Source organism: Ruditapes philippinarum, unplaced genomic scaffold (genome assembly GCF_026571515.1).
Source record: "Ruditapes philippinarum isolate M1 unplaced genomic scaffold, ASM2657151v2 ctg4024_1_1_1_1, whole genome shotgun sequence".
Classification (NCBI taxonomy): Eukaryota; Metazoa; Mollusca; class Bivalvia; order Venerida; family Veneridae; genus Ruditapes; species Ruditapes philippinarum.
Window position 1 is genome coordinate 10,227 of NW_026853092.1, and position 25,421 is coordinate 35,647.

Below are 25,421 nucleotides of genomic sequence, written 5' to 3' on the forward strand. Positions count from 1 at the left end.
GCTACGGATATGGATTTTATATAGAACGTCTCTGGTACAACTAATATAACTTATATTTCTTTTTATTTACGAGTCCATTTTGCATGCAATATTATTTTATTATTATAAATTATCAAAGTAAGAAAGGAAAAGAAATCAAAAATATGTTTCAATATCACAAGTCATATTCCTTATTTTTGGACATATCCGCGGATTTGATAAATATCCGGTATTAAAGTCAAATACGGGTTTTAGACATTGATTTACGTCACAACAACAACAACAAACTATTTTCTCAGAAATTTCTGGCGGGAAAGTATTCAAAGTACTTTTGCTGTTAACAGGTTACTTACGGAGTTTTTTTTCTAGTTTAAGTTCTACACAAAAGTTCTAATGTAGATTTAAAACCCATTTTTTTCTTTAATTGATAAAAAAAACTGGCCCCAAAGAACTAAACAACCTTTCTGAGATAGCTTGAGTCAGTGTATCCCGGTTTCACACAGGACGCGGTTCCGCACACCCCCATTTTTAGTGGGTTTTTTTTTCTTAAAAATTCAAGTGAATTTCTACTCAATTTTCGTTTGTGTTTTAATGAACTGGTATGTTTTCCACAGGATATGGCGATATGACCTCATCTGCATGGTGCCTTGCACCCCAGCCTCTCTTGGAGAGTGCAGACGAAATTGTATCCTGGTTGTATCCCGAAACAACCAATTTTCAATCACAACCTAATTTAAAACACATTCTTAATTCTGTGGCGCTGATGCAATGTCTGACTAAAGTACATAAAGTCACTTGTTGTATTAAATTAAACACTTCCAGGAATGCCATACTTGATTAATTGTCAGATGTTATCAGAAAAACAGTAAGAAATTGCTTATTTTAAGTGACACAATATAAATTGCCCAATTTTTACTATCTCAAAATAGTCACTTGTTTAAAATAGTGATAAAAATTGTTCCATGCAAGTTAATTTTTTTATAAAGTATTGGCTACAGAGTTTTACCATTTACCTCAGTCTTAGGTGTATTTAAAACATTTATTTATATGATGTACCTCTAAATATTCATCAGACTTTACATAGGGGTCCTTATTGATAAAGTCTTGACTTGTAATCAAGTTTTTTTCAGTTGTAAAATAAATCTTTGTAAGCCATGCCATTTGGCAGATCTAGACAAGTATACATATTTGGTAATATTATAAAGTGGGGAAGGTACCAGGCTGTAATAATTGGATGCATCTATCATTTTGCACCCCAAATGGCATACTGAAAAGTGACACCTTAAACTGCCTTTTTTATACACATTAACAGTAGTCATACCATACATTGTACTGTACACATGTTATAACATTTAGTGTAAGTTTTTTAAAATCTTGAAAAAACTGTTGAAAATCATTGAAAAGACTGTTGTGAAATTTTCTACAATTTTTAGTAGCCCTGATTTATCTTGAACAAATTTTTTAGTGGTAATTACCCTGCTGTTTGAATTAAGGTTAAAATATTCCTGGAAGTGACCCAAGTGGGTCATATGGTTTTTATGGTTTTTCTAAGAAAGATTAAGACATATTAAAAAAGGTACCAACCTTAAAATGAATAAATGTTGATAGATGCATTAATATCTAAAATGAATTTAAAGCATAATTTCCCCCTTCCATTTATTATTAGCTAAAAACAATTTAACTGATTGAATATTGGTTGTTCCGGGATACTATCTACCGGGAATGTAAACCTTATTAGGCCCACCATCATATAACACAGAAAAAATCTAGGATAAAATAGTTATTTTCTGTAGAATCTACCATTTTTTGTTTTATGAAAATAACAATTTTCCAAAAGATAATTTAACTGTACTGGGATCTAGTTCTGGCTTTCATAACTTTATATGTCGCTTTTATTTTGACGTTGTGTGACAGTAAAGTTATCGGTCAACCCTATTTGCAAAGGCTACCAGAATTTTGGCAGTTCGAAATCCGTACATTAAACCTGTTAAAATCACCCTTATTAATCAAATTTGGGTAAAAATAAAAATACCATTTGATAAACAAATCAATTTCGAATCAATTCATGTTTGTTTTTAAATGAAACTTCAATTACATTGTGTACCTAACCATTTGTTAGGGAAATATGTAGAAAATGCTTACCAATATGGAGTCTGCTTTCAAATGAAATCTCGCGGGACTTCAAGTTTTGGGAATTTTAGCATCTATTTTTTTAGAAACGGACCATACAATATTTTTAGTAAGTGTACGATTTTAAATAGAAACAAACAAATAATTCATGAATCATCACTCAAAACAATATAAATCCAAAATGTTTTTGGTACAATGTCTGTTATTGAATAAATACAACATTATTCATAATTGCAAAGCCATGTTTCAATTAATAAAAAATAGTATTTTGGTCATGGGTCACCAAATGTCAAGCAAAGGTATCCGAACCTAAATTCTTGCTAGTCATGTGATAATTAGGGCAGCAATGGCGGCGAATTTTATGAAATGTGAACCTACTGATAAACTTTGAGGCATTATTTCATCAATCTAACGTTCTGTGTTCAAAAATATAGACTGAAGTGTCCCAAATATATCTAACTACCAGTATTAAAATAGCTTTCCAGTACTGGTTTGAGAGATAACTTCGAGTTTGACACTAAATCACTATTTTTTTAAATAATTTTTTTATTTTTGTGTATATTTTAAATTTTTACCCACCAAACAAAGTTCAGTTCAAACATTTATAAACATATGCAAATTTCCTTTTATTATCCCCCGCCGAAAGGCAGCGGGGGTTATAGAAATAGTCTCCGTACATCCTTCTGTCCATCCTTAATCCGTCCGACAATATTGTCCGGAGCATATCTCAAAAAGTATTTGAGGTATCAACTTGAAACTTCATAGGTGGATAGCTCATATTGAGGAGTGCAGTGCACAAGAATGATAACTCCAACCTGCATAATTTTTGAGTTATTGCCCTTTGTTATTTTTCAAACTTAATTTTTGTCCAGAGCATAACTCAAAAAGCTTTTGAGATATCAACATGAAACTTCAAAGGTGGATAGATCTCACTCAGAATGTGTGCAGTGCACAATAATGATACTTTTCATAATTTTTGAGTTATTGCCCTTTGTTATTTTTCATACTTAATTTTTGTCCAGAGCATAACTCAAAAAGTCTTTGACATATCAATATGAAACTTCAAAGGTGGATAGATCTCACTCAGGAGGTGTGCAGTGCACAATAATGATACCTCTACCCTTTATAATTTTTGAGTTATTGCCCTTTGTTATTTTTCATACTTGATTATTTTTCACCTGAGTCAAATGCATAACTCAAAAAGTCTTTAAGATGTCAACATGAATCTTCATAGGTGGATAGATCTTATTGAGGAGGAATGCTATGTGCAAGAATGATAACTCTTCCCTTTATAGTTTTACAGTTATTGCCCTTTGTTATTTTTCATAATTTTTGTCCGGAGCTTATCTCAAAAAGTGTTTTAGGTATCAACTCGAAACTTTATAGGTGGATAGATTTCATTGAGGTGGAGTGCAGCACACAAGAATGATAGCCTACCCTGCAGTGTTCGAAATTAGCAGTAGTCCGATAGCCGCTGACTACTAAATTTCTCCTTGGGCTACCAACTTTTTACAGAAACAAGCCCGACCAGACTACTGTATTTTTAGAGGCAATATAAACAACTGTTTTGAACAAATGAATCGTGCTAGTGAAATGTCTTTTAGGCTAGTGAATATTCCAATCTGGTAGTCCAACCGGCCTAGTGGATTCAAATCCGAATTTCTTACACTGACCCTGTATCGTATTTTTCAGTTAGAAGCTTTTTGAAGATTTAAAACTTATTTCAGCCATCAGTATTCACATAGGTTTCAATAGCTTTTATCACTCCAGCCATAAGTTTTCATTACAAAAAGACCCCTTAAAATTGAATTATTCTGCTCTACTACATATATATTCTTCCAGTGAGCAAACACATTCGGCGGGGGATGGCCATGATAACATGGCTCTTGTTGAAATGGAAACTGGGACTTCCTTAAGGTCTTGAATAAGGTGTCCGAAACATGGTCTTTTTAACCCTGGACTGTAGATAAAGTCAACAATTAAATTTTAAACTAAAAACTAGCTTGAAAATCAGAATAAATAAATTGTTTTTACATTTTATATGCTTTATCTATGCCTTCTTGATAATTTAACAATTTTGGGAGGCTGTGTTCAAGGCGATTCTAACTACCGTCTGGAAGTTAAGTAAAAAGATTAGGTTTGTGGACTTTTTCTGTAACAAAAAATGTGGTCAACATAAACACATTTAAAAGTTTACCAAACTTAAAAATCTCATTACTGTCCTTTTCCTTTATTACTAGGTGACCATGGGCTTGTTTGTTGACAAAACAAGAGCTGTCGGTAGGACAGCAACGCTCATCTATTCTTAGTGCTTGATAGTAAAAGAGCCTCGATAATGTAAAATTTTCTAAGTTAACAAAAGGGCAAATTTTTTCTTTAAATCCATATTACAGTTATAGGCCTTGGAGAGAGTCCTATTATGCTCTCAAAGAAGAGTATAAAATTTCAACTTGTTTAAAAGCCAGATGTCAATAGAATATGAAAATATCTGAGGTGGCAAACTTTTCTAAGTCAGAAAAGAGGCATAATTCTTTTAAAATGCTTGATACAGTTACCTCCTCCTGTCTACAGGTATGGGTAATGATGTTGAACAAATGTGCAAAGTTTCAAAGCTAATGTCAATGGACTTTGTAAATATTTGAGGGATTACAAAATTTTTAATGTAAATTTTAAGTTGAAAAAGGGGCATAATTCTGTCAAAATGCTTGATACAGTTACAGGCTTCGCGAAACTGCTGAAACATTTGCCTGACATTCGGTCAGACAAACGTTCAATTCTTGTCTGACCGAAAGAACTTTTGTCTGACCGAATTTTTTTTCCAAATATATGTATATGGTAATACCTTTGTGTTTTTTTAAAGACATAGGAACTTTTAAAGATTTGCAACACAATTTAATTCTCTTAAATAAAACATCAGTTTATCCAGATTGATGGACTCTGTCTGGAAATTTAAACATTCATGATCAAAATCATCATCATCATATGATCTTTATAAAATTTATGACACAATGTACATTTCATCTTATTTCCTTCCTCGTTAAAAACCAACCACGAGCGGCCATTTTTCCATTTACCCACAAATTTTCTCGGCAGGCGCCTGGACTCGTATTTCTTTTGTTTCGCTTTTTTCCTTCATTAGATAATTTACGTTTTTTGCCTGGCGTAGCGCCAACGTAATAATTTAATAATGCAGTAACACCGACATTTTCTTCTGAGTACAAGATCATTGAAAGTTGTATGTATCTAGAATTTGATTGGACACTAAAAATGAAACGGCGAATCAAAACTCGTTTTACATTTTTTTATTCAAGGGAGAAAACTCGGTCTTGATTGGTCTTGGATATATCCCGGTATTCATACCGGACATAAGGTCCGGAACTCGGAAAAAAATATCGGACCGGCCTAATTTTTGTCGGACATGTCCGACGGTCCGGCAACTTTCGCGAAGCCTGCAGTTACCACCTCCTGTCTACAGGTTGAGGTCATGATGGTGAACATTAATGTGCAAGTTTCAAAGCCATTATGTCAATGGACTTTGAAAATATTTGAGGTATTACAAAAACGAAAATTCTAAGTCAAAAAAGGGGCATAATTCTGTCAAAATGCTTCATACAGTTACCTTCTCCATGCTACAGGTTGGGGTCATGATGGTGAACAAGTGTGCAAAGTTTCAAAGCCATATGTCAATGGACTTTGAAAATATTTGAGGTATTACAAAAACTGTAACATAAGGGGTTACGTTGACCCCAACACAAACGCCGACGATCGGGTGACTACAATAGCTCTTCTTATTCTTATCGAAAAGTCGAGCTAAATGATAAATAAAAAAATTGAACCAAGTGTCGGGGTTATCGGATATGCGTCTAAGTTATCTTTCCAACCAGTATACATCAAAAAGTTAGTTCTGTAAATAACCTAATATGAGTGGCAGCCATTTTTGTTTTTAAGGTAGACCATGGGTAATGCATTTACTCCACTTTGAAGAGTATTCAAATAGGCTAGGTTCAAACCCCAGAAGGGGCAACTTTTTCTTTCTTTCTTTTTAACATTACTTATGTATCTCTCTGAACCCTTATGGAAGGAAAAAGAGTTTGATTTAAATTATATAATTATTGTAGGTATTTATTTGCTAAATAATGCCAAAATTTATAGCAAATATGATACCAGATATTTTCAAAGTTTAATAAGATAAAAACTACACGGTAAAAGTATTTTATATTTCGCATTATCAACCAATATACCTTTAAAAAAATTTAGTCAAGCTTTGAAAACGGCCCCTCATTATTGAATAAGGCATTTTAGATAGGGAAATGGTAACAATAGTGTTTAAAGTGGGTAGGGTAGGGTAACATTTTTATACATATTAAGAACATTTTGTTTACAAACAAACATTTTGCTTGTGTAATTTGTTACCTGAATGTTATTATTTGTTTCTTAACAATGAACAATAGAAAAACATTTTTTATAATGATGATATTACAGATTATTTAGAGTTTCCTCATTTCGGAAAATAAGCCCTTCTAATGGCAAAGTCTTAGTTCAGACATATATCATTAACTCATAAACCACACAGTAAATTTTAGTTAAATTTTGCATACAGATTACCTTGAAGACATATAACTGTCCTATGTTGTCAATTTTACAGTTCCTTATGGTGCCCATTACCCATGATCTACCTTATGTACTTAATACCAGGAATGACTTAAGCAATCAATAAAAAGTAAAAAAAAACATATGTAAATGGTCCATGACTGCTAATGATACTAAAGTTCTATTCAACATTTATCAGTTATCACAAAGTAAAAAGGTAACAATTTGATAACCATTTACCTATTTTTAAGTAAATTCTTTTGTCTGATCAGATGATTGTTTTGATTGCATTTTTTTTCCATACTGAAATACAAATTTTTCCAACAAACCAATCTTACAGTGAAAACTTGTTTCAAATAACAATATTGCATGTGTATTGACAAAATAGTATGTTTATAAACTTCATAAAAGAGAAAACTTAAGCCAATTCAATCATGATTATTAAAATCCTTTAAATTTATTTCAGATTGTGCTATGGCTAAAGGGTTTATTTTGTCATCAACAGTATCATTATGTAAGATACTAAATCTTTTCCTTATAATAAATAGAGGATATTTCATGTCAAGAGTAAGAAATTGTACCAAATAATTATGCCTAAAAGTGTATTAAAGAAATTTTTACCATATAAGCCTTGTATTGAAGAGATTCAATTTTAAGGACTAAGTTTGAGACTTTGACAATAAAAAAATAAAACAAAAGTTTATTTCACAGTTTATTTCACTGGATTAATTTTGAAAGATAAAAGCTTAAAAAAAAAAGAAAAAAAGGGGAATCTTTACCAATTTAGGTTATTTATTTCTGATTTTTAATTGTTGTTTTTTCTATCTTTCAGTGTTACTGTGGATTGCTAGTGGAAGTATTGTAAAAGATGACAACTTTGTAGGAGAAAAAAACAGTCCTTTGAATTATACAATTTCTAAGAAAGTTCTTGCAGATTTGACAGGTAATTTAACATTTAATGTGGTCTTTTAATCAGTTTACAAAAACTTGATTAATTACTGTCTTTTTTTTTTTACTTTGGGACCAACAGTATTTTTTTGTGTACCATAATTTGTGGATATAATAAATTTTTAAACATCACTGAAATATTATGCTGCTTAAATTAAACTTGTTAATTTATTTATATAATTCAGTCATAAAAAGGATAAGCGACATTTGAAGAAATTAGCCTTTACCATGCTGAAGGCCAAAGTGATCAGTCTTTGCTAGTGATGTTCCGATTGTCGCAAGTCGCCGATAATCAGTTACTTTTATGTAAAGCGACAATAATCGATTCAAAAAATTTGTTCCGCGACATCGTCGAAAATGTTTAAAGTATCAAAGGGAATTAATTCTGACGGTAATTTTCTTTAAGGAACACCTCGCCGATCGCAAAAAATCATCTTAGAGACAATTTGGAGATGAACAGGATCAATAAGTGATATGTAAACAATAGTTATATAATGTGATGTGAATGTTTTTATTTGACACCAATTGAAAAATAAAATTTATTTCGTAAAGTTATGACTATAAAAGGGGGCGTCCGTGGCCGAGTGGTTAAAGGTCGTTGACTTCAAACCACTTGCCCCTCACCGCTGTGGGTTCGAGTCCCGACAGGGACTTTGGATTCTTTCATGTGAGGAAGCTATCCAGCTAGCTTAGGGAACATCGGTGGTTCTACTCAGGTGCCCGTTCGTGCCTGAAATAATGCACGGAAGGGCACCCGAGGTCTTCCTCCACCAGTAAAGCTGGAACGTCGCGATATGACCTATACTGTGTCGATGTGACGTAAAACCCAAAACAAAACAAAAAAAAGACTATAAAAGGTTAAAACTGTATTGAAAAGTGCTAAATGAAGTTCATGTTACTGAATATAATCAAGTGCCTTGGCATGCAATGTTACTTCCCTATTTCATTTTAACGCGACATTATTCGACAAGTTATCGATTATGTCCTATCCGACTGAACCGATTATCGATTGGGATAAATTTCATCCGATTTCCATCACTAGTCTTTGCCACCAGTATAGAGCCAGGCCAGTCTGCACATCCATGCAGTCTGACCAGGCTCTATACTGTTGGCTGGCCAACTTGAAATTCTCACCTTGATATCCCCTAAAATGGAAAATGGACTGTTCCAAAATGGAAATTGGAAAAGTCCATTTAAGAAATTCAGCAGATTAAGAGTTTGTGCTATCTCATCATTCATTTAGGCATGCATGCTACCATTATGTCTTGTTAACCATTGTGAAATGATAACACATTGCCCAATAAACAGGGTGTATATAAAAAAAATGCAAGCAAAGCTTTTAACAGTTCTTTGTATTTCAATTTTCTTAACATAATGTTATGCACATATATTCAATTTGAATATAGTTTATTTGTAAACTTGGAAATAAAATCTGGAAAAGGCAGACTGCTATAAAGGTAGTGTACATTTATTGGGAAATAATTTGTTTTGGAAATAAAATCAGTTTCCCCCACATGAATTTATACCTGCTGTATATAAACACTTTGGGTGAAATAGTTTCTATTAAATCTTGTAAACACTAAAGAGTTTCATCTCTCTGACTGTCTCCTTTTCATATTTCCAGTAAAAAATGCAGACTATTTAGGGAAAAGCAGCGGAACCATTCCCGGTAAGATACAACATCCCTTTTATCTATTTATTTTATTCATTTATAGTTCCTTAGCATTTTCAGTCGATAAAGGGTCTACTTCCTACTTTCCCAAAACAGTTAGGCTCCTATGAAAGGTAAAGTGCAGTCATCAAATTTAGCACTGGCCCGGTGGCCCATGGCCTCAGGCCAGTGTAAATTTTAAGAAAATTTAGTTAAATATATAGTAGAATAAATTCAAAACTGGAATTCGGGCCAGTAAATTCAAAATCTTAAATTCAATAACTGAAAGTGATTGAAAGTAGCAGGTGCTTTGAATTATCGCAGGACAATAATACAAATTGAATTGTAAAGGGTTGGAAGGCATGATAGTGATTTTGTTTATCTACTGTGATTTAAGAATATTCTTTATTTACAGAGGTGATGGCTTTGTGTGATTAAGATGTTTTTTCGTACAATATATACATAAATATGTACAAAAAAAAATGTTAAATTTTTATGTAAAGAAATTTTTTAATCAAATTATATTTTAACTGAGATAATTATGTATTTTTCAAAATAGTTTAAATGTGTGTTTATCAAATATTTATTAACCATTAAAAGTTCATAATTAATAATATCAATATTTTATATTTTGACATCTTCAAAGTATTAAGATTCCAATGAAGATTTGCAAGAACAATTAATTAATTAATTCTATGAATATTAATATGATTTAATGAGTAAAAAATCAATTATAAGTTATAATACATTTCATGTTTTTTTATGAACTTGAGAGTAAAATAATGTAAAAATTTATTAAAAGTTATAAAATTTGTAGTAAGTTGTTCACAGATGAAGAAAACAGAATATTTGAAGATGGCTGTTTTGAAATTGACAATTTAATTGTGAGTATCTCTTAAGTTATTTAAAAAAAAATAGAATTTTATTTCAATTTTGTACAGTTCCTAAAAGGTGAAGAATATCATATATGAATTTTAAGATAGAACTCTGCTCTTTGTATCTGCTATCAACAGTTCTAATACAGATTGCCATAGATGATACTCGATCAGACCATAATGCATTATACTGTGTCTTTACCTATATTTCTTTTTCATTAACTTTATTTCAATATACTCCTTAAATCCTTATGATGAACAGTTATACTAGGCGGATGTTTTGATAATTTTTTCATCTAAAATATTTAAAAGCTTGTCTGTTTTGAAGAAAAAGTCGAGATATTATGATCGCTGCGTTGTTCTGAAAATCTTTAATGGAGCCCAATACCCCATTACTCAAACAGTTTTTAAAGGTATCAAAATAAGAAAAACTTGCAATAGTTACTTGCTCATCATAAAAAAAGGCAGTTTGTAAGACAAGGAGCATTAATCTGAAAGCTATATATTTGGAGTTATGCCCCTTTTTAACTTGTTCATCTTGACAAGAGACAGTTGTATTATAAGGGACATTTCTATTTTTTGGAGTTACGCCACTTTTTAACTTAAGTTTTGTCAAAATTGCTCATTAAGTTGAAATGCTTTATAAACTATGAAAGATATTAACAAGAAACTTGGAACACGTGATCAGGACAAGTGCAGTAGTAAAACAAGGGCCATCATCCTGAAAGCAATATATGAGTTTTAATTGCCCCCTTTTGACTCAGAAAAATTTTGCTCAAATTCTACATAGAATGATCTCTTAAAAATCTTTTGAATGCTTGTAAGTCATGACACTCGGGGCACACTATTACGCAGTTTACAAGACACAGGTCTTAATTTTCTGAAAAAGTTTATAATTTTTTGGAGTTAGCATCTCTCCTTTCTTACACTTATTGATGATTTCTTAAAAAATTGGTTTAAAGATACTACATGGTAAGGGGTTTGCCCCTTTACGCAGAAGACAAGCTTTTACACAGCATTTATCACTGAGCATGCAATGCTGGTGACTTAAATTGTATTTAGCATATGGGAACTGCTTAAATGACTACGGAAAACACGATGGGCCCATTAGAGTTCAAAGGGTAACTTTCCTACAAATGAAATTTATGAATGATGGTTAAGTTAATTTTTTTTTTTGCCCATTAAATAGTAACATAATAATCATACATGTTATATTTGTTACAGAAAGTAAATCTGACAACAGACAATGGGTTATATCATAAGGGAAATGGTGGCCTTAAGTTAATTGATGTTGATAAAGTGAAAGCGCTACAAAATCATGAGATAACAAGTGTAAAGACATTTCCAGCAAAAAAACAGGAAAAAGGAGAACTGCATGTAAAATTTTAGCTACATTTAAATGAAACAGAATATTTTTTTCTGTGTGTTATTTTGAATAAATTAATAATAAAACAGTGTTATTCTGAAATAGACTAGAAATTTTTAAAGGCTAATTACTCAGAGCATGTGCTGAGGCAAAGGGAGGGGTGAAGGGTTGTTTACATGACCTTCCTGGGATTTTTTATGCCAGTATGAAACATTATCCATCTGAAATTTGATCAACTGAGGTTGGGTTGTTTTGTTTTTGTTTTTTTTTTTTTTAGCTAAAAGAAACTAGGTATATTCTGGCACATTAAAATGTTTACACAGAGCAGATTATAAAATGATACTTTGATAAAATGGATGAGTATTCAACCAGTTGGTGGTGATTAGATAAATAAATGTACCATGAATGGAATGATTTTATTAGACAAAATAATAATTTCAGTTTGAAAAGCAAAAATATGGACATAATGTATATGAAAGAACAATTGCTGCAACTAATCTATTCTTATCTATTCTTATCAAAAGAATTCAGAAATTTCAGTCATATTTTTTTAATATTGTCTTGACAGTTTGAAAATTTGTTGTAGTATATGCTGGCTGGTTCCTACCAGTAATTAGCACTGGTCGCATCATGGATAAAATCATTTGCCTTCATTGTTAAATGTAGGGCGTTACATATTAATACGGAAATCCAAAATTGAGTATCATGTCAAGACTGCCCACAAGTTCAAACTGGTCTTATTTTATACTGGGGTGGCAGTCAGTATTATTACCAGTACAAATCAAAAATAGAATTTTAGCAGGGGAAAAAAGGCATATTTTCTTTACTTTCAGTTGAATGGACCTGCTCACAGATACGCTCTTCACCAATGTTGTTTCTTACTGCAAACAGAAGCAGAAATTTCAGCAATGAGTAATGCAGAGTTTATTGATTGTATACCAGATATTGGGAAACTGACAGATTTAAAAAGTAATCAAAAGGATGCCTTGCTTTCTAAAGCAAAAAACGGTAATTTTGAAAAATTATTCAAGTTATAAAGATTTACTAATACATATAAAAATTTTATCTTATATCTAATATTTGTTTCTATCAAATATATAGAAGCTAAGATTTAAAAAACTTGATGAGATGTTTATATATGCCCATTTGAAAAAACTGGTCCGTATTGCGGATGGGTGGCAAGCCACAATTTTTATCCGGAGCATATCTCCTACACACACATTAAGGAATTTTTATGAAACTTATAGAAAATGTTCACCACTATGAAAAATTGTGTCACCCACATAAACCAGGTCAAAGGTCAAGGTCACAATTAGAACTTATACATGTATAGAGGGATTTCAATATAACTTGGCACAAATGTTCACCATTGTGAGGTGGACATGCAAACACAGCAAAGTAAAGGTCCCTGCGGTCACGGTCAAACATAGGGTCAAAGTTCAGATAAAAATGTGTATTTGGACCATTTAGTTATCATTTGTTGAGGGATTGAAACGCAAATGGTAATTTACATGCCTACGGTTGTGAAACCTGTAATTTAATTTAATATATGAAAGGTCAAAGTCACTAAAGATGATAAAATATGAAGATTTTGTCCAGAGCATATCTCTTACACATATGGAGGGATTCTAATGAAACTTTATAGAAATGTTCACCACTATAATGAGCAGTGTCATGCACATAAACCAGGTCTATAGATAAAAGGTCAAGGTCACACTTAGAGGTCATTTAAAAACGCTTGTTTGGAGCAAAACTTCTTGCATGGAGGGATTTTAATATAACTTGGCACAAATGTTCACCATTGTAAGGCAGAGTGTTGCATGCAAAATTTATGTCCCTGCAGCCAAGGTTAAGGTCACACATAAGGTCAAAGTTCAGTTAAAAATATGAAAATGTGTATTCAGACCATTTAGCCATTTTTTAATGAGGGACTGAAACACAAGTGGTCATTATCATGACTATGTGTGTGAAACATGTACTTTAGGTTAATATATGCAAGGTCAAGGTCACTAAAGATGATAAAATATAGAGATTTTGTCCATAGAATATCTCCTACAGATATGGAGTGATTCTAATGAAATTTCACAGAAATGTTTACCACTATAAAAAGCAGTGTCATGCACATAAACTAGGTCTCTAGGTTAAGGTCACACTTTAAGGTTCTTGACAAACACTTGTCCAGAAAAAAAACTTCTACATGCATGGAAGGATTTCAATATAACTTGGCGGAGTGTCACATGCAAAATTCAAGTGCCTGTGGCCAAGGTCAAGGTCACACATAGGGGTCAAAGTTCAGATGAAAATGTGTATTCGGCCCATTAAGTCATCATTTATTGAGGGATTGAAACACAAATGGTCATTATCATGACTACCATTGTGAAGCTAAGTATTGTGCACATAATCCAGGTCACTGCTACCAAAGTACAAGTCACATAGGGAGGTCAAAGTTTGTGTACATTTAGTTATCATTTATTGATGGATTGTAACACAAATGATAACTATCATGACTACAAATGTGTCACATGTAAGGTCAAGGTCACTAGAGTCACTAGACTATAAAAAAATCAAAAATCAAGATATTGCCCAGAGCATATCTCCTACAGTCGACTCTCGTTATCTCGAAGTCATCGGGACCGTCCAAAAAATATCGAGATAACGAAATGTCGAGATAAACATATTAGGGTTTGAATAAGGCAGAAACTGATTTTTACAAAAGACATGACTGTGCATACCTTATGTCAAATGAACTATGATATCCCCATGTCTTGTTTTCATAGGCCAAGTCAATATTTAACAAAGTATTATTAGCGGATATTTACCAGCGAAAAGACCCGTTTCTGTGATAAAAACACATAGTGAGGTTTACTCAGTAATACACCATTATAGTGAAAACATTGTTTTCAGGGTGGTTGATCCGGATATCCTCCCGGGTTTTTTACCGGGTCTTTCTCGATGTTGTTTGACCGCTGATTGATTTGGTGGTGTCATGTTGTGAAACAATATTGCAACGATAGTGTTGCTATACTTTCACTATTTCATTTACATCTAAAGTCAAAATGAATTGATACAGTGTTCGAATATTTATAAAGACCGTAATATTCACTCATTTTGGACATAAGTCAATCAACACCCTAAATAGATTAAACTAGATAAAAACAGCTAAACATCTTACAAACAATCATCATTATGGCACGCGCTATTGAGCAATTATCGTCTAGTTTGTGTTTTTCACACGTCTGAAGGGAACAGACGAAAGAAAACTATTACCCGAGATAAACAAAGGATAATAGTGTGAAAATAACTGTCGGGGCTGAAATTGTACATCGAGATACTGAAAATATCGAGAAAAAAAATATCGAGATAAACAAATATTTCCAATATAGATAAAGAAGGAAGAAAATCGGGACTTTCAAAATTTCATCGAGATAACGAAATATCAATAAGCGATGTCGAGATAACAATAGTTGACTGTATATGCATAAATTATTAATTGCAAATATCTCTGACAAAAGCTTTTGTGACGGGCATATTTTGTGACAATGTTTTCGTTGTTTTTATTTGATAACTATTTCAAAAGGATCTTTTAAGAAGTCATTTTTGTTGTGTGTGTTTTGTTGTGTGTGTGTTTTTTTTTTTTTTAAATGACACTGACATTGTCAAGGTCATTATAGAGATATTCAGACTCTAATGCTTGGAGGAAGTCTTCTCTAGCATATGAGTGTGCACCTCAGTAAAAAATAAGTGTCTGTATTAGCTTGGGCTCTGCTATTTTATAATTAGAACTTTATAGTTTTATGTATACCACATTGTAATCATGTAAGATAAATTAGAATTGGATGAATTTCTTCATTTCAGGCATTGTCTAAGGTTAATGTTTGTGACATGGACACAATAGATTTAGTGAATCTAGGAGTTGTTGCCCTTTCTTTTTAGTGAGACTGACTTGAGTTGTCTCCCTTTGGCTGATAATGGACTGGTTACTTCCCTTGGAATTCTAAGAGAATGGAATTCTACAGACGGTAGGAATTAGGATATATATATTTGTCTTTGTCCTCTGCTGAAAGGCGGCGGGGATATAGAAATAGTCTCTGTCCGTCCATCCTTCCGTCCAACATTTTTTTGTCTGGAAGCATATCTCAAAAAGTATTTGAGGTATCAACTTGAAACTTTATAGGTGGATAGATCTCATTGAGGAGGAGTGCAGTGCACAAGAACAATAACTCTACCTGGCATAATTTTTCAGTTATTGCTCTTTGTTAATTTTATGCCCCGAAGGGTGGCATATTAAAATCGAAAATCGAATGAAAGGATTTTAATTTTTCTTTCATATATGAAATAACCATAGATGTATGGTGTGTCGCAAACAAGACTTAGGTTTCTACCACTACGATCAAGGTCACTGTGGGGGTTCAAACTTTGTCTTTTTTTTATGTTATATAAATATAGAAGGTGGTAGTCGTGTCCGCTCTGAAACTTCATTATGCATGGAAGAATTGTACTTTTTCTTTCATATATAAAATAACCATAGATGTATGGTGTGTTGCAAATAAGACTCTGGTTTCTACCACTAAGGTCAAGCCCACTTTTGGGGTTCAAACTTTGTCATTTTTTATGCTATATAGATATAGAAGGTGGTGGTCGTGTCTGCTTTGAAACTTCAGTATGCATGTAAGGATTGTAATTTTTCTTTCACATATGAAATAACCATAGATGTAGATGTATGGTGTGTCGCGAACAAGACTAGAGTTGCTACCACTAAGGTCAAGGTCACTGTGGGGGTTCAAACTTTGTTATTTTTTATGTTATATAAAAATAGAATGTGGTGGTTGTGTCTGCTCTGAAACTTCAGTATGCATGAAAGGCTTTTAATTTTTCTTTCATATATGAAATAACCATAGATGTATGGTGTCTCGAACAAGACTCTGGTTTCTACGACTTAGGTCAAAGTCACTGTGGGGGTTCAAACTTTGTCAATTTTGATGTTAATATACATATAGGCAAAGATGGTCATGTCTGCTCTGAAACTAATATGCATAGAGGATTGTATTTTTTATTTCACATATGAAATTATCATAAATGTATGATGTGTTGCCCTTAAGACCCGTGTTCCTACGCCTTAGTTCAAGGTCACTGTTGAGGTTTAAACTTGTTCAATATTTATGTTATATACATATAAATGGTGGCTGTTGTGTCTGCTCTGTAACTTCCATTTACATGAAAGTTTCAATTTTTATCTAAACATAGAAAGTCACCATAGATGGCCAAATTGTGTTGTGAACAAGACCCAGATTACTTTGTCTCACTTAAAGGTCACTGCTGGGGCTCGAACTTTGTCAAGTTTTACCACCACACTTAACATGATATAATAAGTGGTTTAAAACTAGAATACTTCGGGGGCATTTGTCAATTAGTGTTCAAACTTAATATTTGTCCAGAGCATAACTCAAAAAGCCTTTTAGATATCAACATGAAACTTTATAGGTGGATAGATCTCACTCAGGAGGTGTGCAGTGCATAAGAATGATAACTCTACCCTTCATATCTTTTGAGTTATTGCCCTTTCTTATTTTTCATACTTAATATTTCACCTAAGTGGAGCATAACTCAAAAGTCTTCAGATGTCAACATGAAGGTGGATAGATCTTATTGAAGATTAATGCTGTGCACAAGAATGATAACTCTTCCTTTTATAATTTTTGAGTTATTGCCCTTTGTTATTTTTCATAATTTTTGTCTTGAGCTTATCTCCAAAAGTGTTAGACCAGGTATCAACTTGAAACTTCATAGGTGGATAGATCTCATTGAGGAGGAGTGCAGCACACAAGAATGATAACTCAACCCAGCATATTTTTTCAGTTATAATTGCCCTTTGTTATTTTCATGCTTAATTTTTGTCCACAGCATAACTAAAAAAGCCTTTGAGATACCAACTTGAAACTTCATAGGTGGATAGATCCCATTGATGACGAGTGCAGCGCACAAGAGTGATAACGCTACCATGCATTATTTTTCAGTTATTCCACTTTGATATTTTTCAAGTTTATTTTTTGTCCAGACAGTAACTCATTAAGTATTTACTATATAAGGTATTCACTTGAAACTCAAAATATAACTTAGTCTCCATCCATCTGTCTGTCCTTCCGTCCATCCGTCTGTCCATCCTTCTGTCCATCCTTCTGTCCGACATTTTTGTCTGGAGCATATCTCAAAAAGTATTTGAGATATCAACTTGCAACTTCAAAAGTGGATTGATCATAGTGAGGAGGAGTGCAGTGCACAAGAATGATAACTCTACCCTGCATAATTTTTTCAGTTATTGCCCTTTGTTATTTTTCAAACGTAATTTTTGTCCAGATCATAACTCAAAAAGCCTTTAAGATATCAACATGAAACTTCATAGGTGGATGTATCTCACTCAGGAGGTGTGTTGTGATAACTCTTCCCTTCATAATTTTTGAGTTATTGCCTTTTGTTATTTTTCATACTTATTTTTCCACCAGAGTGGAGCATAACTCAAATGTCTTTGAGATGTCATCATGAAACTTCATAGGTGGATTTATCTTATTGAGGAGGAATGCTGTGCGCAAGAATGATAACTCTACCTTTTATAATTTTTCAGTTATTGCCCTTTGTTACTTTTCATACTTTTTGTCCGGAGCTTATCTCAAAAAGAGGTATCAACTTGAAACTTCATAGGTGGGTAGATCTCATTGAAAAGGAGTGCAGCACACAAGAATGATAACCGACCCTGCATTATTTTTCAGTTATTGCCCTTTGTTATTTTCAGCCATCAGTATTCACATAGGTTTCAAGTCGCTTCAGCCATCAGTTTTCATTACCAAAAGACCTCTTAAAATTGAATTATTCTGCTCTACTACATATCATTCTTCCAATGAGCAAACACATTCGGCGGGGGATGGCCATGTTAACATGGCTCTTGTGAACAACTATGTTTGATAGACTATTATAATAAGAAATGATAAAAAATGATTTTGTAATTTAAAAACAAAGGCAAAAAAAAGCACTGCTTGCAGCAGTTCAAAATGATTTTGTCACAATTGGTGAATGCAATTATACAACATAAAATATAAATAATTTGTGTTGCGAGGTGTCATAATAATCAGAATAAATTACAACTCGATAGCTGATATTCACTTTTTATAAATACAGGCAATAGAAATTTGTTGTGCTTTAAAAAGAGTGGCGTTAATCTCAGTTTTATAGTCCTTTGTTAAAATTTCAATGTCAAAGATCAAATATATGAGAAGCTTGAAATGAAACAGGTTGATTATCTTAAAGTCTATGAAAATCAATAAATCAGCTCCTGTATGTCTTTTAAAATAACTGTTATTTACAACATTGATATACACTTCTTATCTTAGATTAATTTTACAAATTGTAATTCCAGTTATCTGCCTTGGCCACAAGATACATGGGTGTTAAAAGTTTATCTAACCTTGCAACTGTGACATCTGAAGACATCACAATGCTTGGATCAATCTTGTGTGGTTTTACTGCCAGTCAGCTTGGTACTTTACCAGCTGCAGAAATTGGGTAAGCTGTACAGTATGTTTTTTTCTTTATATAACTACTACCCTAAAACGGTACTGTTCCCAATAGAAAATAGACATTAAAATTCCCAATTTCCAATGTTTAAATTCCCAAAAAAAGCTGTTCAAAATTGCCACAAGGCCAAGTGATTTCTCTGAAATCATTTAAATCCAATATATTCATGTAAATCACCACTCAATAGTTCTACTTAGACAGAAAAAATGCATGAAAAAAATCCCAATTTAAGTCAAAATAACTCATTTTTCCCAGTCAGTATGGTACCGGCACCATTCCCAAAGTAGAGAAAAAAAACGCTCAGCTGAGTGTAACAGAGTATTGTAATGCATGGTAGTAATTTTTGTTTTCATATTTTACAGCCTTATACATTTAACAACTTCTCTAACGCTATCAGTAGCATTTTTGCAATAATTTTAAAACAAACGAAAGGAACTGAATATTTTCAGGAAATATAGATTAAAGCTACATTAAATAAATATGTAAAAATATTTTTGCCGTCGGCCTAAAAACCAAGCATTCTACAGTTTCATTTACCTTTTTAACAGTATCGTTATAAATCTCATCAAATACTGTTCATAAATTAGGATTTTAAATGGAAAACCCCACGGTAACACTAAAGTTCGTATAAGAATTTTAACATGCAAATGAAGACTATAATCAGCTCGTGTATGCACCACGTCACGGTGTTATAGTTGCTATCCGGAACACAGCAAATATAAGATATTCTTGTGCAAACACAATTTAACCGTTTAAACTTCACGGTGCACTAGGCCTGGGGTTCAGAAAAATAATCATCTCATAAAAAAGAATTAAATTTGTATGAAAATAACCGTTACAATGCGGAAAATATACCATTAAATTAGATTTGCTACTTATAGTAATGTTTGTTGATTTAACATTGATGTACCGATGATCTGAAGGCGGAGTTTCTCATGCAAACAAAAGTTGTACTTCCGAATTCGCCACAATGAGGTTGCATATTTGTATGCTCATAAAACTCATTTCGGTTGTCTGGACACCAAAATAAGACCTGGAGTCGATATGAAACCCAATTTATTAATGAAATGTCGCTATTTCCGTTTTTATGAAATTTATTAAATGTAACTTTAATAGATATGCCATTTATTTGGGAAAATTAGAAATTTAACAATACAATAATACTAAAAAACAGCACACAAATGAAAAGTTTAAGTTAGTTAGTACCTTTAATGGTTAAATATTAGCCACTCATTTGTTCAGTTTTAATAATTTTTTGGTACCACAAACTAACAACAATAAGAACCCATGACTGTAGAATGTCCATAGCTTTACCCCAAATATGGATTAAGCATGGTCAATTGTCCATGTATTGAAACATCAACCAATCAAAAAAAAATTACTGTCAATCGATAATGTCCAAGTTGTCCTGGGGAAGCCTTAAATCATGGCACCAATTTCCACAGGAAAAATTTGGACAAATACCCATGCCTTTCCCATGAACATTGTCCACCAAACTCTCCATGGGACAGTGTCCATTTTATCCATTGACATTGTCCATGCTCTCCATAGACAATGTCCATTTTCTCTACGGAAATTGTCCCCACTCTCCTGCTATGTTGCCTCTGTTCATTCTTTGTAGGCTTCTATCAATCAATTATTGTGACTGATTAATGTTACAGCAGGTTCTGTATTGGAAACTGGACATACTGAAAACCTAAATATCATTAGTTATAAATATTTTTGACAGGTTATATCGCCCTATATAAATGATTGTTTGTAAATATAACCCAAGTGGCTAGGTGAGGGTTATATTGCAAACAACCGTTTATATACGGCCAAATAACCTGTCAGAAATATTTATAAAAAATTAACGATACAGCAAGCATCATTTTTAGAGGAATAAAGCGAGATTTCTTTATAAATCAACACCAGCCTGTCTGCATAAAACTATATAAATGTCAATATTATCCAATGAAAAGGGATGTTACAAACTTGCAGAATTATAAAATTTATTAATACATGCACCAAATTTTTTTAAATATATTTTAAGACTTAGTTGCCAATCTTAAAACTCATATTTAGACGATGTTTAGACTTGTTTGCTTCTAGTTATTATTAATACACTGTTAGTGTATCTCACTATGATTAAAAGGAAAAAAGAAACACAATGACTTTTACGAGGGGTGTCCAAATATGAATGCAACTAAGCCAATATCTCGCTTTTAACCATGTTTTGCAGGAACTTATAATGTACATGTATTGCATAGATGGTCAATAGTGAATACCATACATGTGTAAATCAGTTCAGTCTAGCTTTAACAATAGCTCGATGAACGCTATCTACTGGTGTCGACTAAAGATAAACTGGTTGGAAAAAGGTTTCCTTTCACTGACCAAGTACGGTCCCTATATAAATAAAAACCAACTGTAGTATTCTTGGTATACAGGCAAAAGACATATTTGATTTGAAAATATGTTTTTGTCTTTATGGGGAAACAATGAACTTTATTTTTTTATGTCACACGGTGGTTAAGAAATTTCAAAGTGGTGTGGAGTTTCAGTAAAAAGATGCAACCTCATGCATGCCACTTTGTCAAAAATGGTAGAAAAAGTAAAGGATTTGATTGCTACTGATGCATGTGGTTAAGATCAACGACCTCAAACTACTTGCCTTACAAAATTGTAATTTTGACTCCAGGGCTGGCTTCTTCCGTCTGACGGAGCTATCCAGCTAGTTTAAGGAACACCCGTGATGGAGGAACTCAGGACATTATCTGTTTGCTCATAGGAGCATGTAATGTGTTCCTTCAACAATAAATCTGGAAAGTCATCATTAAAATTTACAGTGTTAGTAATATTCAACGAAGTATAAATAAAAAATCAGTTCTGGGAAACTTTCATTCATTTCATTCCACTTTGAAACTTCCAAAAAACCTAGTGTATTTTTAAAAAAAAAAGCATACTGTAATATATTTCCTTTTTAAACCTTTTTATGGTCTAAACAGTTTTGGCTTCCCCCTTTTACCTGATTTTTTGCAGGTTCCCCATATCAAATTGACTTTCCAGTATATTTCCTTGCTTTATATGAGAGACGACAATGGTGGATTGCCATCTTGATGAAGTTTGGAACACTTGCAAACTTTGTTTCAAGCTGACTGTAATTAAAAAAATTTAAATTCAAATAAAAGATGAAAGTTTGTAAATAATGTCATTATAATTTCATGCACTGGTCTTGTTTGATAAATTCATAGACAAACATAAAATGTATATCATAAAATATAAACAATTGTATTTAAACTAGCTCACAGAGGAACTAAAGGGAAAAATGTCCCCTAAAAAGGGCACTGGTTTCCCCCAAAAATCCCCTGTTTTTTTTCAATTTTTTAAAAACTCTAGGGTCACAAAAATTTTTAGGGTACATGTCCAACCCTTTCAATTTAAAACCAAAAAAAACCCTTTTAAATAAGTAAAAAGGCAACAAAAAATTTTCAAAACTGAAATTTTTAAACCCAAGTGAAACCCCAAGGGTGCATAAGCACAAAAAAGGTGACCAACAATTTTTTTTGTAAACTTTCAGGCCCTACAGGTTTAGATACTTTTTAGGGTATGCATTGGGAAAAAGTTGGGAAAAATTTCAAAAATTTTTTACTAAGTCAAATGGCAAAAAAATTTAAAAAAAACTGAAAAAAATCTACATGCAAAATCCCGGTGCCCTAGCTTTTAAGTGATGGTTTTATCAAATTTCTTTTCCAAAATAAAAATTTTTATTTATTTTTAACTTAAACACTCAAGGAAAAATTTAAATAAAAACACAACATAATGAAAACAGTTTTTTTACTAAGTCAAGGCAATATCTCTACAAATACAAACTGGATAAAATCCACAAGCGAAATCCAAAAAGGCGCACAACTACATATGCTGACCGAAACATTTCCTGATTTAAGTTCAATGACTCTAGGTTAATAACATTTTTTGAGGTACGCACAACGCATATTTGAAAATTAAAAATTTTCACTATGTCAAGAGCAATAACTCTCAAATACTAAATCAAAATCTAAACGAAAATACCTAGGTGCACAACTACACAAATGCACTGATCAACATCTTTTGTAAAGTTTCATGACTACTTACTAGGTAAAAATACTTCTTGAGCTATGTTGGCGACAACACAAGTTGAGAAAAATTGCAAATTTTACCAAGTTTTAAAGGGCAATAAACTCTGACCCAAATACAAAAAAATTCCACAAAAGGGAAACGGGCAGGTGCACATCCCTTCACCAGATTACCTGAGCAACATTCCTGTAAAAAGTTTTTCATGAACCAGGTCCAAAATTATTTAATTTGACTTTTACGTGCAAAACACAAATTTGAAAATTGTAAATTTTTACATTAAAGTATTTACAAGAGCAAATAACTCCTAAAAATACTTTAAATATATTCAGGAACCTTTTTTAAACAAAAAACCTAGGTGCACCACACTTTCCACCATGATCACTTAGGCAAACAATTTCCTGTAAGGTTTTATGAGCTCTAAGGTCAAATACTTCTTTTGCGAGTTACATGCGACACCCCAAAATTGAATAAATTAAGTAAAAATTTTCACTTAAAAGTCAAGAAGCAATAACTCCTTAAAAAAAAAACTACATATTTAACACAAAAATACCCCGGTGCACAACTGACATGGCACTGATCAAACATTCCTGTAAAGTTGTATGACTTCTAGCGTCAAAATTTTTTGATACGTTTGACACTAAAAAAAAAAAGAAACAGACTGCACGGACGGACAAGGGGTTTAAATCTGAAATCCTGCCCCCCCCCATGCCCCCAAACCCGCCCCTTTAAAGCTGGGGGCAACAAAAAGACTATACATCTAAAAGTAGGTTTTGTTAAAAGATTTTATATATTTTTGAAAATAACCATTTTTTTTTCTGCAATTACATGGCAATTAAAATTTATCTAAAAGTTATTTATACCCTGAAGCCCTTTTTAACTGTTTTATGGTATTCCTTTTCCTATTCTTCCCTGCCTCAAGGTCATTGATATTCGGTTCAATTACAACAACCAAACACTTCCTAAATCTTGTCACACTGAGATAAATGTTTTCTTTGAAAATTCCAAAATATTCTCCCTAACATTTAAAACAAGATATCTCTAAAATTGCTGGAAATACCAATCCAGGTTTGCACTATTTGATAAGCCCCTGAACCCAAATGTCTGAGATTCAAATTTTTTCAACAGATATAACCTGGACATGTCCGTCATAATATCAAAACTCCATCATTTTTATTTTTACATTATTGGAAGATATGACTATATCAAATGGTCTTTAAAAATTATGATAAGTTTTTTGAAAGAGAATCACAGTTAATTCCTCCCAAAAAAATCGCTTCAGAAATTTCTAAGTACAAGTTTATTGAGAGGTAGTTGGTCATGGACAGTGAATGTCCTTGCTGAAAATTGATTTCCCCCTGGTTAAAATTCCTCGGGCTTTCCTGCTGTTTTGCATGTACTAACCATGGACAATTGTTTTGCTCTGATCAAATGAATTGAAAAAAATATCTATGGACAATCTACAGCCAGGATTGTAGCTTGGTTTGAGTTAAATCTGCCAGCTTTAATTTTATCATAGCTTTTATTGCCCATTGTAAGCTTAATCCATGATAATGCTTAACATTTTCTAAGATAAAATTTAGTTAAGTACAATTTTCGGAGGTACTTTCCAAGCTAAAAATTTGCAACAAATTTTACGTAAATTTTTTATCTTATTTTTAAGTTCTTTTCCGGGCAAATAAATTACAAAGTTTTCATTTCCAAGCTGATGTTAGGCAGAGTATTTAATCTCTGAAATTAGTTTCCAAGATATTTTATACAAAAAGCTTGGATAAAATTTCCGAGGTTTTAAGAAAAACCTTGGAATTAAAAAAACCAAATGGAATTGAAAAAAAAAAAACCTTGTAAAACTGTTTTATTTCAAGGGTTTTGAAGCAGTTTCCATGTTGTTATGTTTTTTTCCCCATAAATACACCGGGGTAAGAACTCGTTTAACAGGCGCGGTTCACGTGAAACTTGTGATTACTGGTTAGAAATACATGTACTTTCCAAGTAGTTACAAAATAAACGGTTAAGTTCATGGACAATGACATTTGCAGCAGTTATTAGCAAATATTTTGAAATGCAGAATCAGTCAAACCAAGAAAGAGCAAGAGTGATTGGTCTTATTGCAGGTGGTACAAGTTACAATGTTGTAAGTGTATACTTATATTTTGCCAGTCATTATAATTTTGTTTTCTATCAGACATTTAAAAAAGAAATTAAATATAACTTAGGCCAATTT

The 25,421-nt window shown here is 32.5% G+C and overlaps 2 protein-coding genes across 4 annotated transcripts in view; both read left to right on the top strand.

The window, feature by feature from the left end:
- Window positions 1-256: 256 nt before the first annotated feature.
- Window positions 257-15,405, top strand: LOC132733716 (uncharacterized). The gene is made up of 8 exons (XM_060720396.1): window positions 257-323; window positions 7,166-7,213; window positions 7,532-7,642; window positions 9,274-9,316; window positions 10,116-10,182; window positions 11,398-11,550; window positions 12,373-12,547; window positions 15,395-15,405. Exons 2-8 carry the CDS (start codon window positions 7,174-7,176, stop codon window positions 15,403-15,405), a joined length of 600 nt encoding a protein of 199 aa, XP_060576379.1. The 5' UTR covers window positions 257-323; window positions 7,166-7,173.
- The window catches only part of LOC132733728 (uncharacterized), a 39,853-nt gene continuing 29,831 nt past the window's right edge, over window positions 15,400-25,421 (top strand). For all 3 annotated transcript variants that reach the window (XM_060720420.1, XM_060720407.1, XM_060720412.1), the window contains exons 1-2: window positions 15,400-15,555; window positions 18,946-19,093. In XM_060720420.1, the coding sequence (XP_060576403.1) occupies window positions 18,972-19,093 (122 nt within the window). In that variant the 5' untranslated portion in view covers window positions 15,400-15,555; window positions 18,946-18,971. The remainder of the gene's footprint in view (window positions 15,556-18,945; window positions 19,094-25,421) is intronic.

Coding starts and splice junctions, on each gene's coding strand:
- LOC132733716 (XM_060720396.1), top strand. CDS start 7,174: ATGGCTAAAGGGTTTATTTTGTCATCAACAGTATCATTAT. Junction 9,317..10,115: donor AAGCAGCGGAACCATTCCCG/GTAAGATACAAC, acceptor TAAAATTTGTAG/TAAGTTGTTCACAGATGAAG. Junction 11,551..12,372: donor AGGAAAAAGGAGAACTGCAT/GTAAAATTTTAG, acceptor CTTTACTTTCAG/TTGAATGGACCTGCTCACAG.